Source organism: Cucurbita moschata, unplaced genomic scaffold, assembly GCF_002738365.1.
Source record: "Cucurbita moschata cultivar Rifu unplaced genomic scaffold, Cmos_1.0 Cmo_Scf00006, whole genome shotgun sequence".
Taxonomy (NCBI): domain Eukaryota; kingdom Viridiplantae; phylum Streptophyta; class Magnoliopsida; order Cucurbitales; family Cucurbitaceae; genus Cucurbita; species Cucurbita moschata.
In genome coordinates this window covers 2,982,094-2,999,416 of record NW_019268522.1, presented here as the reverse complement: position 1 = coordinate 2,999,416, position 17,323 = coordinate 2,982,094, and the positions used below count along the sequence as shown (strand labels likewise).

General features: G+C 36.3%; 2 protein-coding genes across 2 annotated transcripts; both read left to right on the top strand.

The window, feature by feature from the left end:
* The first annotated feature begins 348 nt into the window (after window positions 1-348).
* Window positions 349-9,539, top strand: LOC111444242 (conserved oligomeric Golgi complex subunit 1-like). Its single transcript, XM_023082267.1, has 6 exons — window positions 349-2,774; window positions 3,909-4,103; window positions 5,139-5,419; window positions 6,698-6,877; window positions 7,723-7,900; window positions 8,709-9,539. The coding sequence occupies exons 1-6, from the start codon at window positions 594-596 to the stop codon at window positions 8,880-8,882; spliced, it is 3,189 nt and encodes a 1,062-aa protein (XP_022938035.1). The 5' UTR covers window positions 349-593; the 3' UTR covers window positions 8,883-9,539.
* Window positions 9,540-11,355: 1,816 nt separating this feature from the next.
* Window positions 11,356-17,157, top strand: LOC111444243 (protease Do-like 10, mitochondrial). The gene is made up of 8 exons (XM_023082268.1): window positions 11,356-11,906; window positions 12,720-12,965; window positions 13,459-13,654; window positions 13,843-14,102; window positions 15,000-15,127; window positions 15,648-15,851; window positions 16,035-16,085; window positions 16,557-17,157. The coding sequence occupies exons 1-8, from the start codon at window positions 11,432-11,434 to the stop codon at window positions 16,791-16,793; spliced, it is 1,797 nt and encodes a 598-aa protein (XP_022938036.1). The 5' UTR covers window positions 11,356-11,431; the 3' UTR covers window positions 16,794-17,157.
* Window positions 17,158-17,323: the final 166 nt, after the last annotated feature.

The window sequence follows — 17,323 nt, the reverse complement described above, 5'->3', positions numbered from 1 at the left end:
CCCTGAAGAGGGTCGATGGTAAGATCCACATCGGTGGAGAGAGAAACAAAACATTTCTTATATGGGTGTGGAAACCTCTCCTTAATAGACATGTTCTAAAATTGTGAGGCTGACGACTATACGTAACGAGCTAAAACGTACAATATCGGCTAGGGGTGAACTTCAAGTTAATTTAAATTTATTATATTTTTAGTCGAAATGGACACGGAGATTCAAAGTTCTAACTAGTGATGTTATGTTAAGTTGAACTATGCTCGTGTTAGTGTTAAGGGTAAATTTGTAATTTCATGTCTTCATTTTGAAGGGTAAAGTGTTTAATTTGGAAAATTAACCCTCACCTACCTATCTCGATTTTTTCATATTTGACCCCAAAATTCTCAATCCGCCATTGATCACCAAAACCAGTAACACCGACGGTCTTCCTCACCGCATTTGTCTAAATCCCGTTCTGAAGCAAAATCAAGGAGATGGTGTTCTAAATTGTAATCGGATTTCGTTCTTTGGACTAATTTCCTTGCGATTGATTCATGACATTGGCATCTTTGTAGTTGAATCCGATCCATTTCAATTCTGAAACATCAGAAGTGGCAGCCATGGGAGCACCTTCAGCTTCCTCCACCGACGGAGGAGGAGGTTACCGAGATGCCGAATCTCTCTTCCGTACCAAACCCATTTCTGAAATTCGCAAGGTGGAATCCTCCACCCGTGCTCAGATCCAGTCCAAGCAAGAGGAGCTTCGGCAACTCGTCGGTAACCGTTACCGAGATCTGATCGACTCTGCCGACTCCATCGTTCTTATGAAGTCTACTTCCAATTCTATTTCCTCTAATCTCTCTTCAATTCACCTTTCCATTCGTTCTCTTTCGTCTTCTGATTCGCTCACGCATCTTCCTTCTCATAATCATGTTCGTGTTACGCTTTATGCCATTGCTTCTCGGGTTAAGTATCTTGTTGATACCCCTGAGAATATTTGGGGTTGTCTCGATGAGTCCATGTTTCTCGAAGCTGCTGTTCGTCATCTTCGAGCGAAGCATGTACAGCAAGCTTTGACTACCCATAATGCCGATTCGGATCGTAAGTTTCTCTCAAAATTTCCTCTGCTTCAGCATCACTGGCAGATAGTGGAGAGCTTCAAATATCAGATTTCGCAGCGTAGTCGTGAGAGACTGCTCGATCGTGGACTTGGGGTTGGAGCTTATGCGGATGCTTTGGCTGCTGTCGCCGTTATTGATGAACTTGAGCCGAAGCAAGTACTTAATTTGTTTCTCGAATCGAGAAAATCTTGGATTTCTCAAAAATTAGGTACATGTGGGAGCAATGTAGCTTGCTCAATTGTAGTATCCGTGTTCTGCGAGGTTTTGTCTATAATTCAGGTCAGTATAGGACAGGTGGGTGAGTTGTTCTTGCAAGTATTGAATGATATGCCATTGTTTTACAAAGTTATATTGAGCTCTCCCCCTGCATCTCAATTGTTTGGTGGAATTCCCAACCCGGACGAAGAAGTTAGGCTCTGGAAGTTATTTAGGGATACATTAGAGTCAGTCATGGTCATGCTTGAGAAAGATTACATTGCTAGGACTTGCTCAAGTTGGTTAAGAGAATGTGGGAGAGAAATAGTTAGCCAGATCAATGGAAGGTTTTTGATTGATGCCATTGGAAGTGGTCAGGAGCTTGCTTCTGCTGAGAAATTAATAAGAGAGACAATGGAAAGTAAGGAAGTCTTGGAAGGAAGTTTGGATTGGTTGAAAAGTGTTTTCGGGTCAGAAATTGAGTTGCCGTGGAGTCGAATGAGGGAACTTGTTTTGGAAGATGACTCAGACCTTTGGGATGACATATTTGAAGATGCATTTGCTCGCAGGATGAAAGCTATTATCGACTCGAAATTCAAAGAACTGATTGAAGTAATTAATATTGAAGAATCGGTTCATCTACCCGAGTCTGCTTTAAGTAGTAATATTATGGATTTCCAGGGATACTTGAACAGGCCCTCTACAGGTGGTGGGGTTTGGTTTATAGAATTCAATGCTAGGAAAGTCTGTCCAACTATGGGAGCAAAAGCATGTTTAGAAGAGAGTGATTCTAATAGTTGTATCAATGCATATTTCGGACCAGAAGTCAGTCGTATCAGAGATGCATTCGAGAACTGTTGTAAGAGTGTACTTGAGGATCTTCTCAGTTTCATAGAATCTCCCAAGGCATCAATAAGGTTAAAAGATTTGGCTCCTTATCTACAGAATAAGTGCTATGAAAGCATGTCAACCATATTGATGGAGCTAGAAAAAGAGATCGATAATCTATATGGTAACATGGAAGGTAGTCGGACTGCAAGTCAGCCCGTTAGTCCTGCTCCACTTGTTGAGGGATCACTTTTCGTTGGTCGACTCCTGTTTGCATTTCAAAATCACTTGAAGCACATTAGTGTCATCCTTGGGACACCAAAATTTTGGGTAAATGACATATCATCCTCTGTTTTTGATAAGCATTCTTCACTACTGCGACAGTCCAAAGGTGCTCCTGATTCTCCTTTATACATTAATTCTCCAGGACGACAAATGTCTACCGATTCTAGAAGACAAACGTCACTAGCCGTAACTGCGTTGCTTGGAACTAAAGAAAGTGCAAGCCCAAAACTTGAAGAATTGAATAGAGTTATTCATGATCTTTCTGTGAGGTCTCATACCTTGTGGATGCGATGGTTATGTAATGAGCTTTCTGCCATTCTCTCAAGAGATCTTGCCCGAGACGATGCCCTACTGTCTGCAACTCCCTTGAGGGTAAGTGGTATTTGCTTTATTTTATTTTACTGTTTCCGTTTTGTAATTTCTTTGTCAGAACCTGCCTTGTACATGTGCATTGAGATCTTCAATGGCTGTTTTCCTCGATGCCGAATCACTTATAGTAAAACTCATCTATTTGATTTAGCATTTTTAACTATGCAACCAATAAAATTTGTGAGGTAGGAAAATTATTTTCCACGTTTCACGCTGAAAGTTTATTCATATTCATCTTTATTCACATTGATTTTTTGTTGTGAAACTAGCTTAATTTCTTTTTTTACAGGTTTTTTTGTTTTTGTTGATTATTGATAGTTACTGTCTCATTATTGTTGGTGAGAAACCTGTGATGGTGGTTGCATATCCTTTGATGCAATGAAGGCATCAGTATTTTGGAACAAATTTTTACCACCTACTTGGATTATAAAATATTTCATGAGAATCCAGTTTCTTGTTTTGATGAATGAAAAAGGCTGAGGGAATCCTGGCCATGAAATGAAATCACATAGAGGCTAAGATTGCAAAAGGTGGGAGCAGGACTTTGGAAGTGTTTCGTTTCGTTGAGGAATAAATATCAAACACTTCGACATTTAGATTTCTCATTTAGCAAAAAAATATAGTTAAAACAAGGTAAAAGAAGAAGTTGTGGTTTCAAGTGCTTGATTCCTAGATTAGGATTAATTTGTTTTTGTGGTCTCTTGCAATTTTTGGTACCAATACCCGAGTCAAGATCCTGAGCAAAAAAGCCTCACATCCCCTCTCACTGCAATTGCAAAAGGAGCAGGAAAATCACCACTTTATTCAATCCTTTTTTGCATTTGCATTTAAAAAATGAAAGGAAAAAAAAAAAAAAAAAAAAAGAAACTACTAATTTGTCATTGAAAATGTGTGGAATATACATTGTTTCATTTTTCCTGAAAAGGGCCATGAGAGAAATTGAAATTGTTGTTAAAGTCATATCATGTCTAGTTTTATGTGGTATTCTGATGCATCTTAGGTTTTTCCTACCAGTTTTCTGGTGTTCTTAACAAAATATTGCAGCTTTTTTTTTTCCTTTGGTTCTATTTTTGCTGATTTTGTTGTTTATAGTTTATGGATTTATGGTAATAGATATATCTTTTTGACAATTGGCAGGGCTGGGAAGAGACAGTAATCAAGCAAGAACAATCTGCTGAAGGCCAATCAGATATGAAAATTGCTCTTCCATCAATGCCTTCTCTTTATATAATTTTATTTCTGTTCCGTGCATGTGAAGAAATTCACAGGATTGGAGGTCATGTTCTTGACAAGACAATTATTCGAAAATTTGCAACAACCCTGCTGGAAAAGGTATTTAGTTTGCTTGGATAAAAGTCTGTTGTTCTATTTTTTTTTTTAAATTTCTTTTTTAATTGAAAATAAGTCTTCATTTGGATAAGTGAAAGGAAGGACTCTAGTTGTTAAGAATAAAAACTATGGAAAATGATGGAAAAGCTTTATAGATAATACCCAAAGGGAGGTGTGAAGTGAACAGCACAGCTACCTCTTCCCAAGATCCTTCTACATCCTTGAAGGTTGTCCTATTTCATTGTAACTAGATGTTCCAAATGATATAAAAGAATGCTGCATGTCAGATAAATTTACTTCTATTTTGAAGGGGTTTTACAAAGCACCATCTCATCATGTTCTGACAACTTTGATTGGAGCCAAACTGACACCAAAATTTTTGAATGATCTCTCCAAAACCTTTGTAGCAAAGTGATATCTCAATGAAACGTGATCCTTGTCTTCTAACCAACGTCCTTGGCAAGAAATGTACCGTGAGTTTCGGAAACTAAGGATGAAGATTGCTGGACAAAAACCATTGTATTAATCCTCCTCAAGAAACCCGCTTGCAATAATCTTATGCCAAAATTAGTCTCTAATAAAGGAAATATCTTAATTAGTGCTGGTATTCATCTGCTCATTTTGTTAACATTTTATTTATTTGAAGTGCATGACTACTCATGCCTTCCATCTATGTTGTATTTCCAATTCCATAATATAAGTTTATTAATGTTAAATTTTGCATTAGAATGTCAGTGAGAATACTGCTATCCTTATATCTGTTTCTTGGTGACATTGGTTGCTATCACTTGTCGGAGAGGGTAAATGGGTAAAAATTGGAAAGTATAAAGACTAGAATAAGGATGAAGTATACAATATATCTACGTGACTTTTGGGCGATTTGTGATGAAATATTATTGCTTTTGCCTCTGCTATACATTGGAATGAAACGTCTGTTTTTCACTTGTATTTGGCATACGACTCATAAATCTGTGTTATGTCGTTCGATAGTGATTAAAAATTATATTATTTCAGCTTATATATTATAGTACCTTGCAGGTTATAGGTATCTATGGAGATTTCATTTCATCTATGGAAGTTGGCGGGCCTCAAGTGTCAGAAAAAGGAGTATTGCAGGTCCTGTTGGATATAAGATTCACTGCTGATATTTTATGTGGGGCTCATTCCAACATGAGTGAAGAGTTGTCCAAAAACCCAAGGGCGAAGTATGCCTTCAGAAGGAAGCAGGATATAAGTGAGGAAAAATCAGTCGTTAGAGAGCGTGTGAATGCATTAACAGATTGTCTTTCAAAAAAGCTTGATCCAATTGACTGGCAAACGTAAGTTTAGTTTTTTATTTCTTACTTTTGTCATTGGAAGCTTTCTAATGGTTACAAATCACCATTTAGAGTTGATTGAGTCCTCTTACTTCTATTTTATTTATCTGATTTCTCTGAAAGAAGAGTAGCTCACAAGGAAATTTTTAACGTACTAGCCTGTCTAATGGTCACAAATTATCGTTTCTAGTGGCTACAAATCCTGCTTGAAATATCGGTTGTTTGAGAGCATGTGAATTCATTAGCATATTGTCTTTCAAAAATGCTTGATTTCAATTGACTGGCAAACATATGTTTAGCTTTTTATTTCTTACTTTTGTCGTTGGAAGCTTTCTAATGTTTACAAATTATCATTTAGAGTTGATGGAGTCCTTTTCCTTCCTATTTTATTTATCTGAAAGCAGAGTAGCTCACAAGGAAGTTTTTAACGTACTAGCCTGTCATTAGGAAAAATAATACGTCTGCAAACTATAGTCATTTATATTTTGAGTATTTGATTGCTTAAAAGTGGAATCTTCTGACTTTCCGTTGTACAACTTTTTTATAAATACTAAAATCGATGACTAATATTATCAATTTTAGTATTAAAAAATTTCTATGATGAATTACATGTTTCCTCTTAAAAAAGGAAGAAAAAAGAAGAAAAAAAATGAAGAAGCAAATTTAGAATTTTTTTATTCTCACAGGTCCCAACCTTTGGTGTGTGATATCCCATGTTGGTTGGGGAGGAGAACGAAACACCCTTTATAAGGGTGTGGAAACCTTCCCCTAGCAGACGCGTTTTAAAGCCTTGAGGGGAAGCCCGAAAGGGAAAACCCGAAAGGGAAAGCCCAAAGAGGACAATATCTGCTAGCGGTGGGCTTGGGCCGTTACAGTGGGTATCCTTGGATTGGTGGGGGTGTGGTCCTTGACACTTGTTATAGTATATATGTTGTGTGTGTGTTCAACCGTTCAGCATTGAATGTTTTGACCATTTCGTTCATGTATGAATGGGTATATTCTGCCATAAATAGTTTTCCTACATTGGGAATCTCTGCATCCGTGTTAGTACAAAACAACGAAAAATAAAAGAGGATAGGAAGTGTGGTATGTACAAATTTCATTCTTATGTATGGATGGGTATGTTATCTCAATAAATATTGGTTCATTGTCTGTATCCATTTGGATGTGGTTCTTCTTATCTATGCTGCTTTGCTTTACCGTTAATGAATGCATTTGCTAGTGATGTCAGTAGCAGCTACTTAGGATAAGATGAATAACAGTTCCTGCAATTCATTTCAGGTATGAGCCATATCTCTGGGAAAATGAAAGGCAGACATACCTTCGACATGCTGTCCTTTTTGGATTCTTCGTGCAGCTCAATAGGATGTACACTGACACTGTTCAGAAATTGCCAAGCAATTCAGAGTCCAATATCATGAGATGCCTAACTGTTCCTCGTTTTAAATACCTTCCCATCAGGTAATTCTTCTTGGCCCTCTCATAAAAAATTTTACAATTACCTGTTCAGCTGAAGAACGGTCAAGAAATGTGTTAGAAAATGATTATAATTTTCTGAATCTGTCTTGTGATAAATATGCTTCAAAGATTTTGGTTTCGTATTCCTTCTTTAAACTAGAAATTTAAGATGCGCAATCAACTTGAACTGGAGTGTCAAGGCACCTTTTCCTTGTCCTAATGGGCAGAACGTTTCGGGTTTGTGTCCTCAGGAGTCCCATTTATTATTGGGTTAGATGCTCTACGTACTGCATTGTTCTTTCCTAGTTGTTATTGTTGCAAGTCTAAATTATCTAAATAGGGAGGTCAATTACTTCCCCTTATTTAGTCCTTCCATATTCCCTTGAACGTGAGTAATAGATATCTACTAACTCATGAATTACAGTATCTCCTAACTCATGAGTTACAATATCTCCTAACTTAGGGCTAATCCTTCAATAGTTAAATACACGATGATAAAAGAAGACTAATTGGCCTAGCCTGCTGAAGCTTGTCATTTCTCTGTTCTTTCAAAACTCACAAACATAGTGCTGATTTGCCAGTTATCAAATAGAATGTACAGCATATTTCATCCAGGTGGTGCTCCAACCACGGAAGCTTCTTTTGTACCTACAGTCTTTTGTCAATTATAAATGATTGGGAAGCTGTCTTGATGTAGTTTTTGGAGAGGGTTTTCTCTATCCCCTGGCCTTTAAGCTGTTCTTTCTCAAATCTATAAAATATCTTCACGTTTCTCATTAAAAAAAAAAAAAAAAAAAAAGTTTATCGTACAGAATGAACTTGGTGTAATGTAATTCTTTCTTATCCAGTGCCCCAGTCTTGTCATCAAAAGGAGGCATGAAGGCGACTATTTCTACACCTTCAGATGACATCTCCTCGAGAAACTCCTGGAAAGCTTATACAAACGGAGAGCTTTCACAAAAAATAGATTTAAATGATAACTCCAGCTTCGGTGTAGCAGCACCGTTATTTAAATCTTTCATGCAGGTAATGCAGTTGATTACTTTTCTGATAGCCTGTTTAATGTTTTTCTAGTTAACCACTGTTTCAATTATTGCACTCGACATTTTCGGGAAGCTTAAATTTTCTCAAACAACCTAATGAACTGATTTTTATTGCTTTGGGCCCCTATAGTACTGGATCAGTGTTGATATTCATTGGTTTGGCAGTGATGAACCATGAAACGTAGATAACTTTAGAAGCATATGGTTCGTATTTTTCAGATAAAAATTTAGTTCTCTGGTGGCCATGACTTCCACTTCCAAGGTACTTGAGGTTTTATGGTCATCTTTGTCCTTTCTCCCCTCGGCAGTGATAAACCGAGAAACGTTAAAAAAGTTAAAGTCATAGTTTTCATATTTTCAGAGAAATTTATTTAGATCCCTGATGGCTGATCGTCATGACTTCCACATTCTTCTTGCAAAGCGTTTTAGCGTTAGTTATCCTTCAAGGTATCAATTGGGCTTACCAATCTGGCTGACTGTTGTCAAGATGTCAAGTACTTCAATTTAGTAAAAATCCTGTGGATTATGAGTTTCTTGTTTTTTGTGGATGAGTGTTCCGACATTTGTCGTGGTTGGTATTTGTTCGGATTCTCGCTACGGGACCTTCCATTACTGGAGACTACATAGATATTCACCTCTTATGTATTTTTACTTTTTTTTCCCTGTTTACTATTCAAGACGTGTAAGATTTGATCAAATTACTCAATTCATTTGTTTCATTTCACGTATAGTAAAATCGGAATAACATCATGTATTCCCATGGTTTCTAACTGTATCTATTTCACTTGCAGGTTGGGAGCAGATTTGGAGAGAGCACTCTAAAACTAGGGTCCATGTTGACCGATGGTCAAGTTGGCATATTTAAAGATCGATCAGCAGCTGCGATGTCGACGTTTGGTGATATTCTACCCGCACAAGCTGCAGGTCTTCTTTCTTCCTTCACTGCTTCCAGATCAGATCCCTGATGTTCTTCTTCTAGATACATAATTTTGATCAGCACTGGGTTATAATAATAACCACTAAAAAGTTATGAACATTCACAAGCATCAAAGAAGATACATATCAATCCAAGTTTTGAAGGTGAACACCATAATCTGGACGACGAGTTGGAACTCTAGAGCATATAGATCAGTTTTTCTTTCAATGTTACGACACCAAACTGCGATAGACCACCGACAGCGTCACGTTGAATGCAGAACTATACTAGGTAATATGTCGAGCGAGATGCAAATTACATGTACCAAGACTCCACCAATATCTTCCAAGTTAGTTATGTTTTCCCTACGTGCTTTCTTACAAATAAGTGTACCATATGTAGTGTCGATAAGATTGATTTTCGGTCGTTTACGAACAAATATTGCCAAAGATGAATTATATGTGGGATTAGATAAGAGAATAATATCCATAGGAAGGGGGGAGTACTTCAAAAATTGTATGTGCACAAAGGCAATTGTTCGACTCTTACGTTTGGATTCGAAGGTCGACGTTTTCGGACTGTGGCTTCTCCTTTGGTGTTTGGTTTTGTTTGCTTGGATTCATGGCATTTGTATAGGTAACAACCTACTATTTTGCTTTTGACCTCTCTCCTAGAGAAGAATATATGTAGTATTTTGTTTGTTTATCTTCAAGTTTGTAGTCTGTTCTGTGTAAAGATGTGTGATAAGTCAAGCCCTCTCTTAGTAAGGGCTCCCCCTGCACATGTCCTATTGCAAAATGGGGCCACAGGTGCATGCACGCGCTCGTTCTCGCACAAAACGATCATTCTAGCTCTAGCTAATGGTTAATGTGAGTATAGTTCAACCGTTACAGTATCTACTATTTTCTTTTCTTTGTGGTTGGAGTTTTTTCATCTCGATATTTGTTGTTCTAACAATCATAGTTATTTTGATCTTGTAAAAAGATCAACTTTGGTCTCTAAAGTTGATAGAAAGAAACGCTGTGATCCGTCTTGTAAGTGCAGGGTAATCCTAGTTGGATCTACCAATTGGAAGTTGATACTCGTTGTCTTGTATAATGCTATACTAGAATTTGGTCGATCTAGAATGGGTCGATTAAACATTCTATTAGGGAGCCTGGTTTTGACTCTGATATGTGATATTCATTCTCGTTCGGCTCTTGAAAACTGTACTCGGGTTTTTAAACCTCCGGTGAGTGATTATAGCAATTGTAAGTCGATACAAGTTGTCTAGTATATGACGCTATACTAGAACTCGGTCGATCTGAAATGGATCGGTTAAACATTCTATTAGGGAGCTTGGTTTTGACTCTAATATGTGGTATATTCTCGTTTGGCTCTTGGAAACTGTACTCAGATTTTCAAACCTCGTATGAGTGATTATAGATGAGTGTGCCTTGGTTGAATCACTCGAATTTTACTTGAATCACGGTTGTTTGTTCTATCAACTTTATATGTATACTACAGACCTTTTACGTTCTTTATAGAACATAACCCTCCTCTTATATGTCAACTACATAGTATTCATTAATACACAATTAACATTAGATTTTTGTATAGAATGAAAAACGCTAAATTGAAATTAAAATAATCAAAATTGTTATTAAAATTAAATTATTAATTATGAGATTTTAGGACATAAATTTCAAAACAGTAATTTTATTTCAAAATTACCCATAAATTTTTTACAATTTCAATAATACTCTTAATCTTAATATAATAATAAAAAAAATCGTTAATATTTTGTTTTTAATATCATTTAAAAGTACCTTTCAATTTTAAAAATTTCATTAAAAGATTATTTCTTTTTAGTATTATTTTTGAAAATTTATTAACATTTTTTAAAATGTTATTTTAAGAAAAAAAATATTTTTGAAATTATTTTAAAAAGGTGAGATGTTTTAAAAGTATATTATTGAAATTTTTGAAAGATTTTATTCGCTATGTGATGTCGAATAAGGATTGAAACCGAGTTTTGAGACTAAGCAAATTTTAGAGAGTCGGGATATTCACTTTATAGGGTGAACGAATGACTCAAGAATCGACGGGTTCCGAGCGGACTCATGGATCGATTTTGTCTGAATCTTCGTGGAAGAAGAAAAAGCGGTGAAAAAAAACAAATGTTTCTTAAAACATTGTTCTCTTCGTTCATGTATTGGATCTCATCAAAGAAAAATAACATATTTAATAAATGATTGTTTTCTTCAATTTCTTCCGGAAGCAGATGATTATTCATCTGCTTCTCACGTTCCATCCCTATGTTGTAGCAAGGTAGGGCGATTCACTTGAGTAGCTCAATCGCCCCTTAGCCGGTTCACTTAGAACTTCCACCGGTTCTGGAGCCAGCGGGTTATTTAATATTAATTTAATTTAAAATATAATAATAATATTTATTATTGTTGTTATTATTATTATTAGGAATATCGACATAATTTAATTTAATATATTTATAAATAGTCTGCTCCGCCGTTTTCTTCAGAACCTTGAGACAGCCTCCGTCTCCCGCCGTGCCGCCCTTGTTCAACCCAGAGGGGGCGAGGAGAAGGAAGAACATCAGCCATGCTCGCTCCAACTCTCCGCTCAGCTCGTAGGCTCTCCTCTTCCTCTTTCTCCAAATTCCTCAAAGATTCTTTACCATTAGCCTCCTCTCTTGCTGCTGAAATCAGCACCAGAGCTAATGCCTCTGCGTTCTCCTCATGTTCTGCATCTCATTCCTCCTTAAAATCCGCCACCAACGATCATTGTTGCAACAATGGCGAGAGTAAGATGAATGATGAAAATCCATGTAATGGAAACGACATTGTTCCGTCCTCGTTTCATAAGCCATTGCTGAGAAATCGTGCGACATCGAGGCGAGCCCTGCGTGCTCTACAGCCTCATTTGAATAGGATTAAGGCGAAGAGGATTACGACTGATACATTCTCTGCGATTGAGCTGGCGTTGGAATCTGTTGTCAAGGTTTTCACTGTTTCCTCCAGCCCCAACTACTTTCTTCCATGGCAGAACAAGTCCCAGCGGGAAACTATGGGTTCCGGTTTGTGGCTTTTTGGACTTTATTTGTTTCCATTTCGATTGATTGAGTTGTGTTAATTGGCTTCTACACCTTCTGAGTTTTGAAATTTAAGCGATTGTCTTCACCTGTCAGTTCTTGCTGCTATAGTTTAGTTGTTAAAACTTGAAACCATATTCTTTTTGTATTTGACGGAAGCGTGTTATTTGCAGGCATTTTCGTTTGTTGCCTTTGAATATATAAGGTTATTTTGAAAACGGCCTTGTGGATAAGGGGAAGTTCCTTGGGATGGCTGGATAGGAATAATTGCATTTCTAGGGGAGTGTAGAGTTCTAGCTTTGAGATTTGATTCCTGGCTAGGTTCAATATTCATCTTTGGGCTTTGATTACTAAAAAAACGTTGTAATTACCAGAAAAAATTGTACAAGGGAAATGGTTTTCAGGTTTTTTTCATTAATGATTGTAATGAGTTCATGATAAATCTTTTCTACCCTTTTCATTTGACAATTTTTGTGACCTTGACCCAATGGGGAGATTTGAACTTTATTTATTAAAACTGATTTGAGAGCTTTTTCTTCTTATTTTTCCATGTTAAGCTCTTGAAACTCCTTTTGCTTGAATGGATTTCACATGGTTCTTAGATGGATTGATATGCATATGCACATGTTAAGTAGTTTCAATAACACTTATAGTGGAAGTTACTGAGCTGCTAAGTATATTTATCATTTTCATTTGTGCCTTGAAGTTGACCCTTATGAAATCTGGTGGCATACTCTGTTAGCTAAGTTCTTACTTCTGTTTATCATTCTCTGCACTGTTTTATAAAAAAAAATGTAGGATTCATCATCTCTGGAAAAAAGATTCTCACAAACGCTCATGTTGTTGCTGATCATACCTTCGTTCTTGTAAGAAAGCATGGCTCACCAACGAAGTATAGGGCAGAAGTTTTAGCTGTTGGTCATGAATGCGACTTGGCTATTCTGGTTGTCAATAGTGAAGAATTCTGGGAAGACACCAACTGTTTGGAGTTGGGGGATATTCCTATCTTACAAGAAACCGTGGCTGTTGTTGGCTATCCTCAGGGTATAAATTTCTACCCTTGTACCAAGAAATTAAATTTGGTAAAATGGTAATCAGTTTTATAAATTGACATCTCCATCTCTCGAAAATGCTTCTTCTTCAATCTATGCACATTTCTTTCTCTTTGTTGAATGCTGAAATATTAATGGAAATTCACTAAACATCTGCATTTGAAAGTTTTCTGTCTCTACTATCGTAGAGTGTTCTTATAATTCTATTAGTGGTTGTTGCTGTTAGTTGAAGATGCTTAGGTTTCCTACTATTAAATATGTCATAAGGTGTCTTTTGAAATTTGGAATTATGATGGTCAATTCTTAATAATCTCTAACTATGACCACTTTCTCTTAAATTATGGATACAATCAAGGCAATTAAGGCCAAATCATCTCTAATATCATGCACCCCTTTTATGCGATTCACTTCCATGTGAAAAAAAATTATAATGGTGGTTTTGACATCTAAAGACCTCGATCCTCACAATATTTTTTTCATCGCAGGTGGGGATAACATCTCTATAACTAAAGGTGTTGTTTCTAGGATTGAACTTACACAATATGTACATGGTGCATCCCAACTGATGGCTATTCAAATAGATGCCGCTATAAATCCAGGAAATAGTGGTGGGCCAGCAATCATGGGCAATAAAGTTGCTGGAGTAGCTTTCCAAAACCTTTCTGGTGCAGAAAATATTGGGTGAGTGACGAGTTGGAAATTTTACTGGAATTAACGAACTCAGTATGCTTCCATTATGGAACATGATTGCAGGTCGTAAATTTTATCTTTTCTTAAACAATTAATGTTCACTTGTACATACTTTAATTGCTCCTGACCATAAAAGAGTTTTCTTTGCTTAGTTCTTTCATTGTAAATGGATCTTGCAGGTACATAATTCCTGTCCCTGTGATAAGACATTTTATAGCTGGTGTAGAAGAGAGTGGAAAATATGTTGGATTCTGTTCTCTTGGTTTGTCCTGCCAGATTACTGAAAATGTTCAACTTCGAAACCACTTCAAGATGGGTCCTGAAATGACTGGAGTACTTGTGAACAAAATTAATCCCCTTTCAGATGCTTACAATATTCTGAAAAAGGATGATATCATCCTTGCGTTTGACGGTGAGCCTATTGCCAATGATGGAACAGGTATCATATGTTTCCTAATCCAGTACTTCATCCATTTTCTCTTTAAGACATCCATACAATGTTACTATTTTTTTAAGGAAAAAGTTGTTCATATAGACAGCATAAAATATGTAACGATAGGGATCTGCATCTTGCTAAATTTATCACTGATAAGAAAGCATGGGGATGGCAATGGGGTGGGTTCATCTTTCCTTTTGTCCATGTTTCTTATCTTCTAACTCCCTTGTTATATTATCACTTAACTCAAAAGATTGCGTTAGTACTTTAAAGATATATTTAGTCTAGTTCACTATATCCCCTTGGTACTCCATTTCATGTTTAGATTCAAATATTTATTTGACCCATGCAGCCAAAAACCTAAACTATGATATCAGCTAGGAGGAAATAACAATGCAAGAGCTTGAATTCATAATCTCTTACTTTAATACCATTTAAAGTCATTATTGAGCCCAAAAGTGTAAGTGAAGATGTTTGATTATATTTAATTTTTTCAATATATTAGAAGCACATAGCATGAAAAGGAACCGCACACAAAATCTACTTTCACCAAATTTTATCTTTATTTTTTTTTGTTCTCTTAACCTACAATGGGCTTGGGACAATGATAGAATAGAAAGCGAAAAATTCAATATTTCAGAAGATAAAAGTATGCGTGAGCATAGCTGAACTGTTTAAGGCTTTATATCGTTGACAAAGAAATTAGAGGCTTGAACCTTAATCGATGTGTTGAACTCAAAATATTTCAAAAGATAAAATGTCTTACATTTTATTTTGCTCGAGATGTTGTCTGAATTTATTATATTAGTTGTGAAAGTAAGTTGAGGTTGTCTCATTTGGCTAAAATTCTTGTTTTTTATTTTCAATAATTCTTCCTATTGTAATTTACGTACTATGCAGTTTCTTTTCGAAACAGAGAGCGGATAACATTTGACCATTTGGTGTCTATGAAGAAAGCCAATGAAAAATCTGTGATCAAAATTCTGAGGGACGGTCAAGTTTGTGAGCTCAGTATCACCCTCCGTCCTGTATGCTTTCTGCAACTCTCAAATTCACTATAGTTAATGATTTTCATGTATTTTTGAACCAATGCCCTTTCCTCATTATCTCTTCCCCATGACTCAAGCAATCCCATTTTATTATGAAGTTTTAGAATTCTAGTCATTCCAGTCAGTATTGTTATATATTAGAGGTAAAAGGAAAGATGAGAATATCCTTGGAATCTCATTGAACTTCAATCCAAATTGAGCTACAATCCAACACATCCAATCACTTAGATAAACAATAGATTTTATTTGTTTATTTCTTTTGTTACGAAACATAAGGCCCAAGTCCTTCAAATCAGCTACACGTCCAATATCTTATAGGTAAGTTACTGAATGTTAGTCCAAAGTCCATATCCCACAACAAACTTTGGTTTACTATGCTTTAAAACTGATCATTTTCAGATTTTCAAGTGAAAAAACCTTTTTTCTTCCATTTACTATTCGAACCAATCATCAGTTTGAATAAATTTCTAGCATTTATAATAAGTTCTATGTTTTGCAGTTGCAACCCTTGGTCCCAGTTCATCAGTTTGATAAGCTTCCTAGTTACTACATTTTTGCTGGTCTTGTCTTCATTCCACTTATCCAGCCTTACCTTCATGAGTATGGAGAAGATTGGTATAATACTTCACCTCGTCGCTTGTGTGAGAGGGCACTAAGGGAACTACCAAAGAAGCCTGGTGAACAACTTGTCATCCTTTCACAGGTTTGCTGACATTTTTCTGAGGCATGCATGATAACTAATTTACACGCTGGGTTTACATTGATTTTTATATGAAAATAAGATGTCCTGCACTAGATCCTTGCATTTAGTTTCCTATTTGGGTGACTAATGATTAACATTAAGATTTCTGATTCAATTTTGTAACTGCTGCTTATTCTTTTTCAGGTGTTGATGGATGATATTAACGCAGGGTATGAGCGTCTTGCAGAGTTGCAGGTTAGACGCTCGTGCTCATAAATATGCAGGATACATAATTATTTTCACCTAAGCATTCATGTACATTATTGACATTGACAAGAAATAGAAACCATTTTTGCTTTACAAACAAAGATAAAACAGAAATTAGTGGTCCGTGTTCTTCGGTTGGTAATAAAAGACCTTTAGGAAATTTTTGCATTCAGTCTGTACACCCACTACTATATTGTGCGATCCCACGTTGGTTTGGGAGAAAAATGAAACACCATTTATTAAGGGTGTGAAAACCTCTCCCTAGCAAACGCATTTTAAAAATATTGAGGGAAAGCCCGAAAGGAAAAGCCTACCGAGGACAATATCTGCTAGCAGTGGGCTTGGGCCGTTACATATATACTTTCTTCTACAATTGAATCTTTACTAATGCTGCCTGCTACAAATTACACCAAGTTGAAAGCTCCAATCTGCTAAATGTTCTTTCGTTTTTCCAAGCAGGTTAAAAAGGTTAACGGAGTTGAAGTTGAAAATCTGAAACACTTGTGCCAACTTGTGGACAATAGTAAAGATAGCGTAAGGTTTGATTTGGATGATGATAGGGTGATTGTGCTAAACTATGAGATGGCTAAAGTTGGAACTTCAAGGATTCTGAAGCGCCACCGAATACCATCAGCAATGTCTCACGATCTCATGAACAATGTAAGCATCTCCGACTCTGAATTGACCTCCTCATAATGAGTTCATTACAAAGTTGAGAATCATTCACCCCTTAATAATTCATTGATTTTACTGAATGGCCAACTTTTCTAAGAAGCTGAGTTATGTTGGCAAAAGATTCCTAGGCGAGAAACCAAATATGGGGCCAAATAGATTCTTTCTCTTCCATTTTTTTATGCTTCACTCCCCAGATTTTTGTAGTTTTTGATTTCGGGTTTAGGGTTTAAACTTCCATGTTACCCTCCAGGTATCGTAGTTTTTGATTCTTGAGAATGACAGTTACAATTATAATTAGTTCATCCTTGGGTGAGAATTCTTTGAGATATTGAAAATTTGTTGTAAACTATGAGGATTTGTTGTTCAACTGAGATTACTTTACTTTATCATTTTCTTATACTGATTTTATTATTATTATTAATTTGTATTTATTTTTTAGTCACTTAGCTTAGAAAGGCCAACAATTAGAAGTGGGTTCAGACTTAAGGGGTGTACATGACTCGGGTTGGGTTGATTTGAGGAATATTTTTGATCCAACCCAAAAGTTCCTG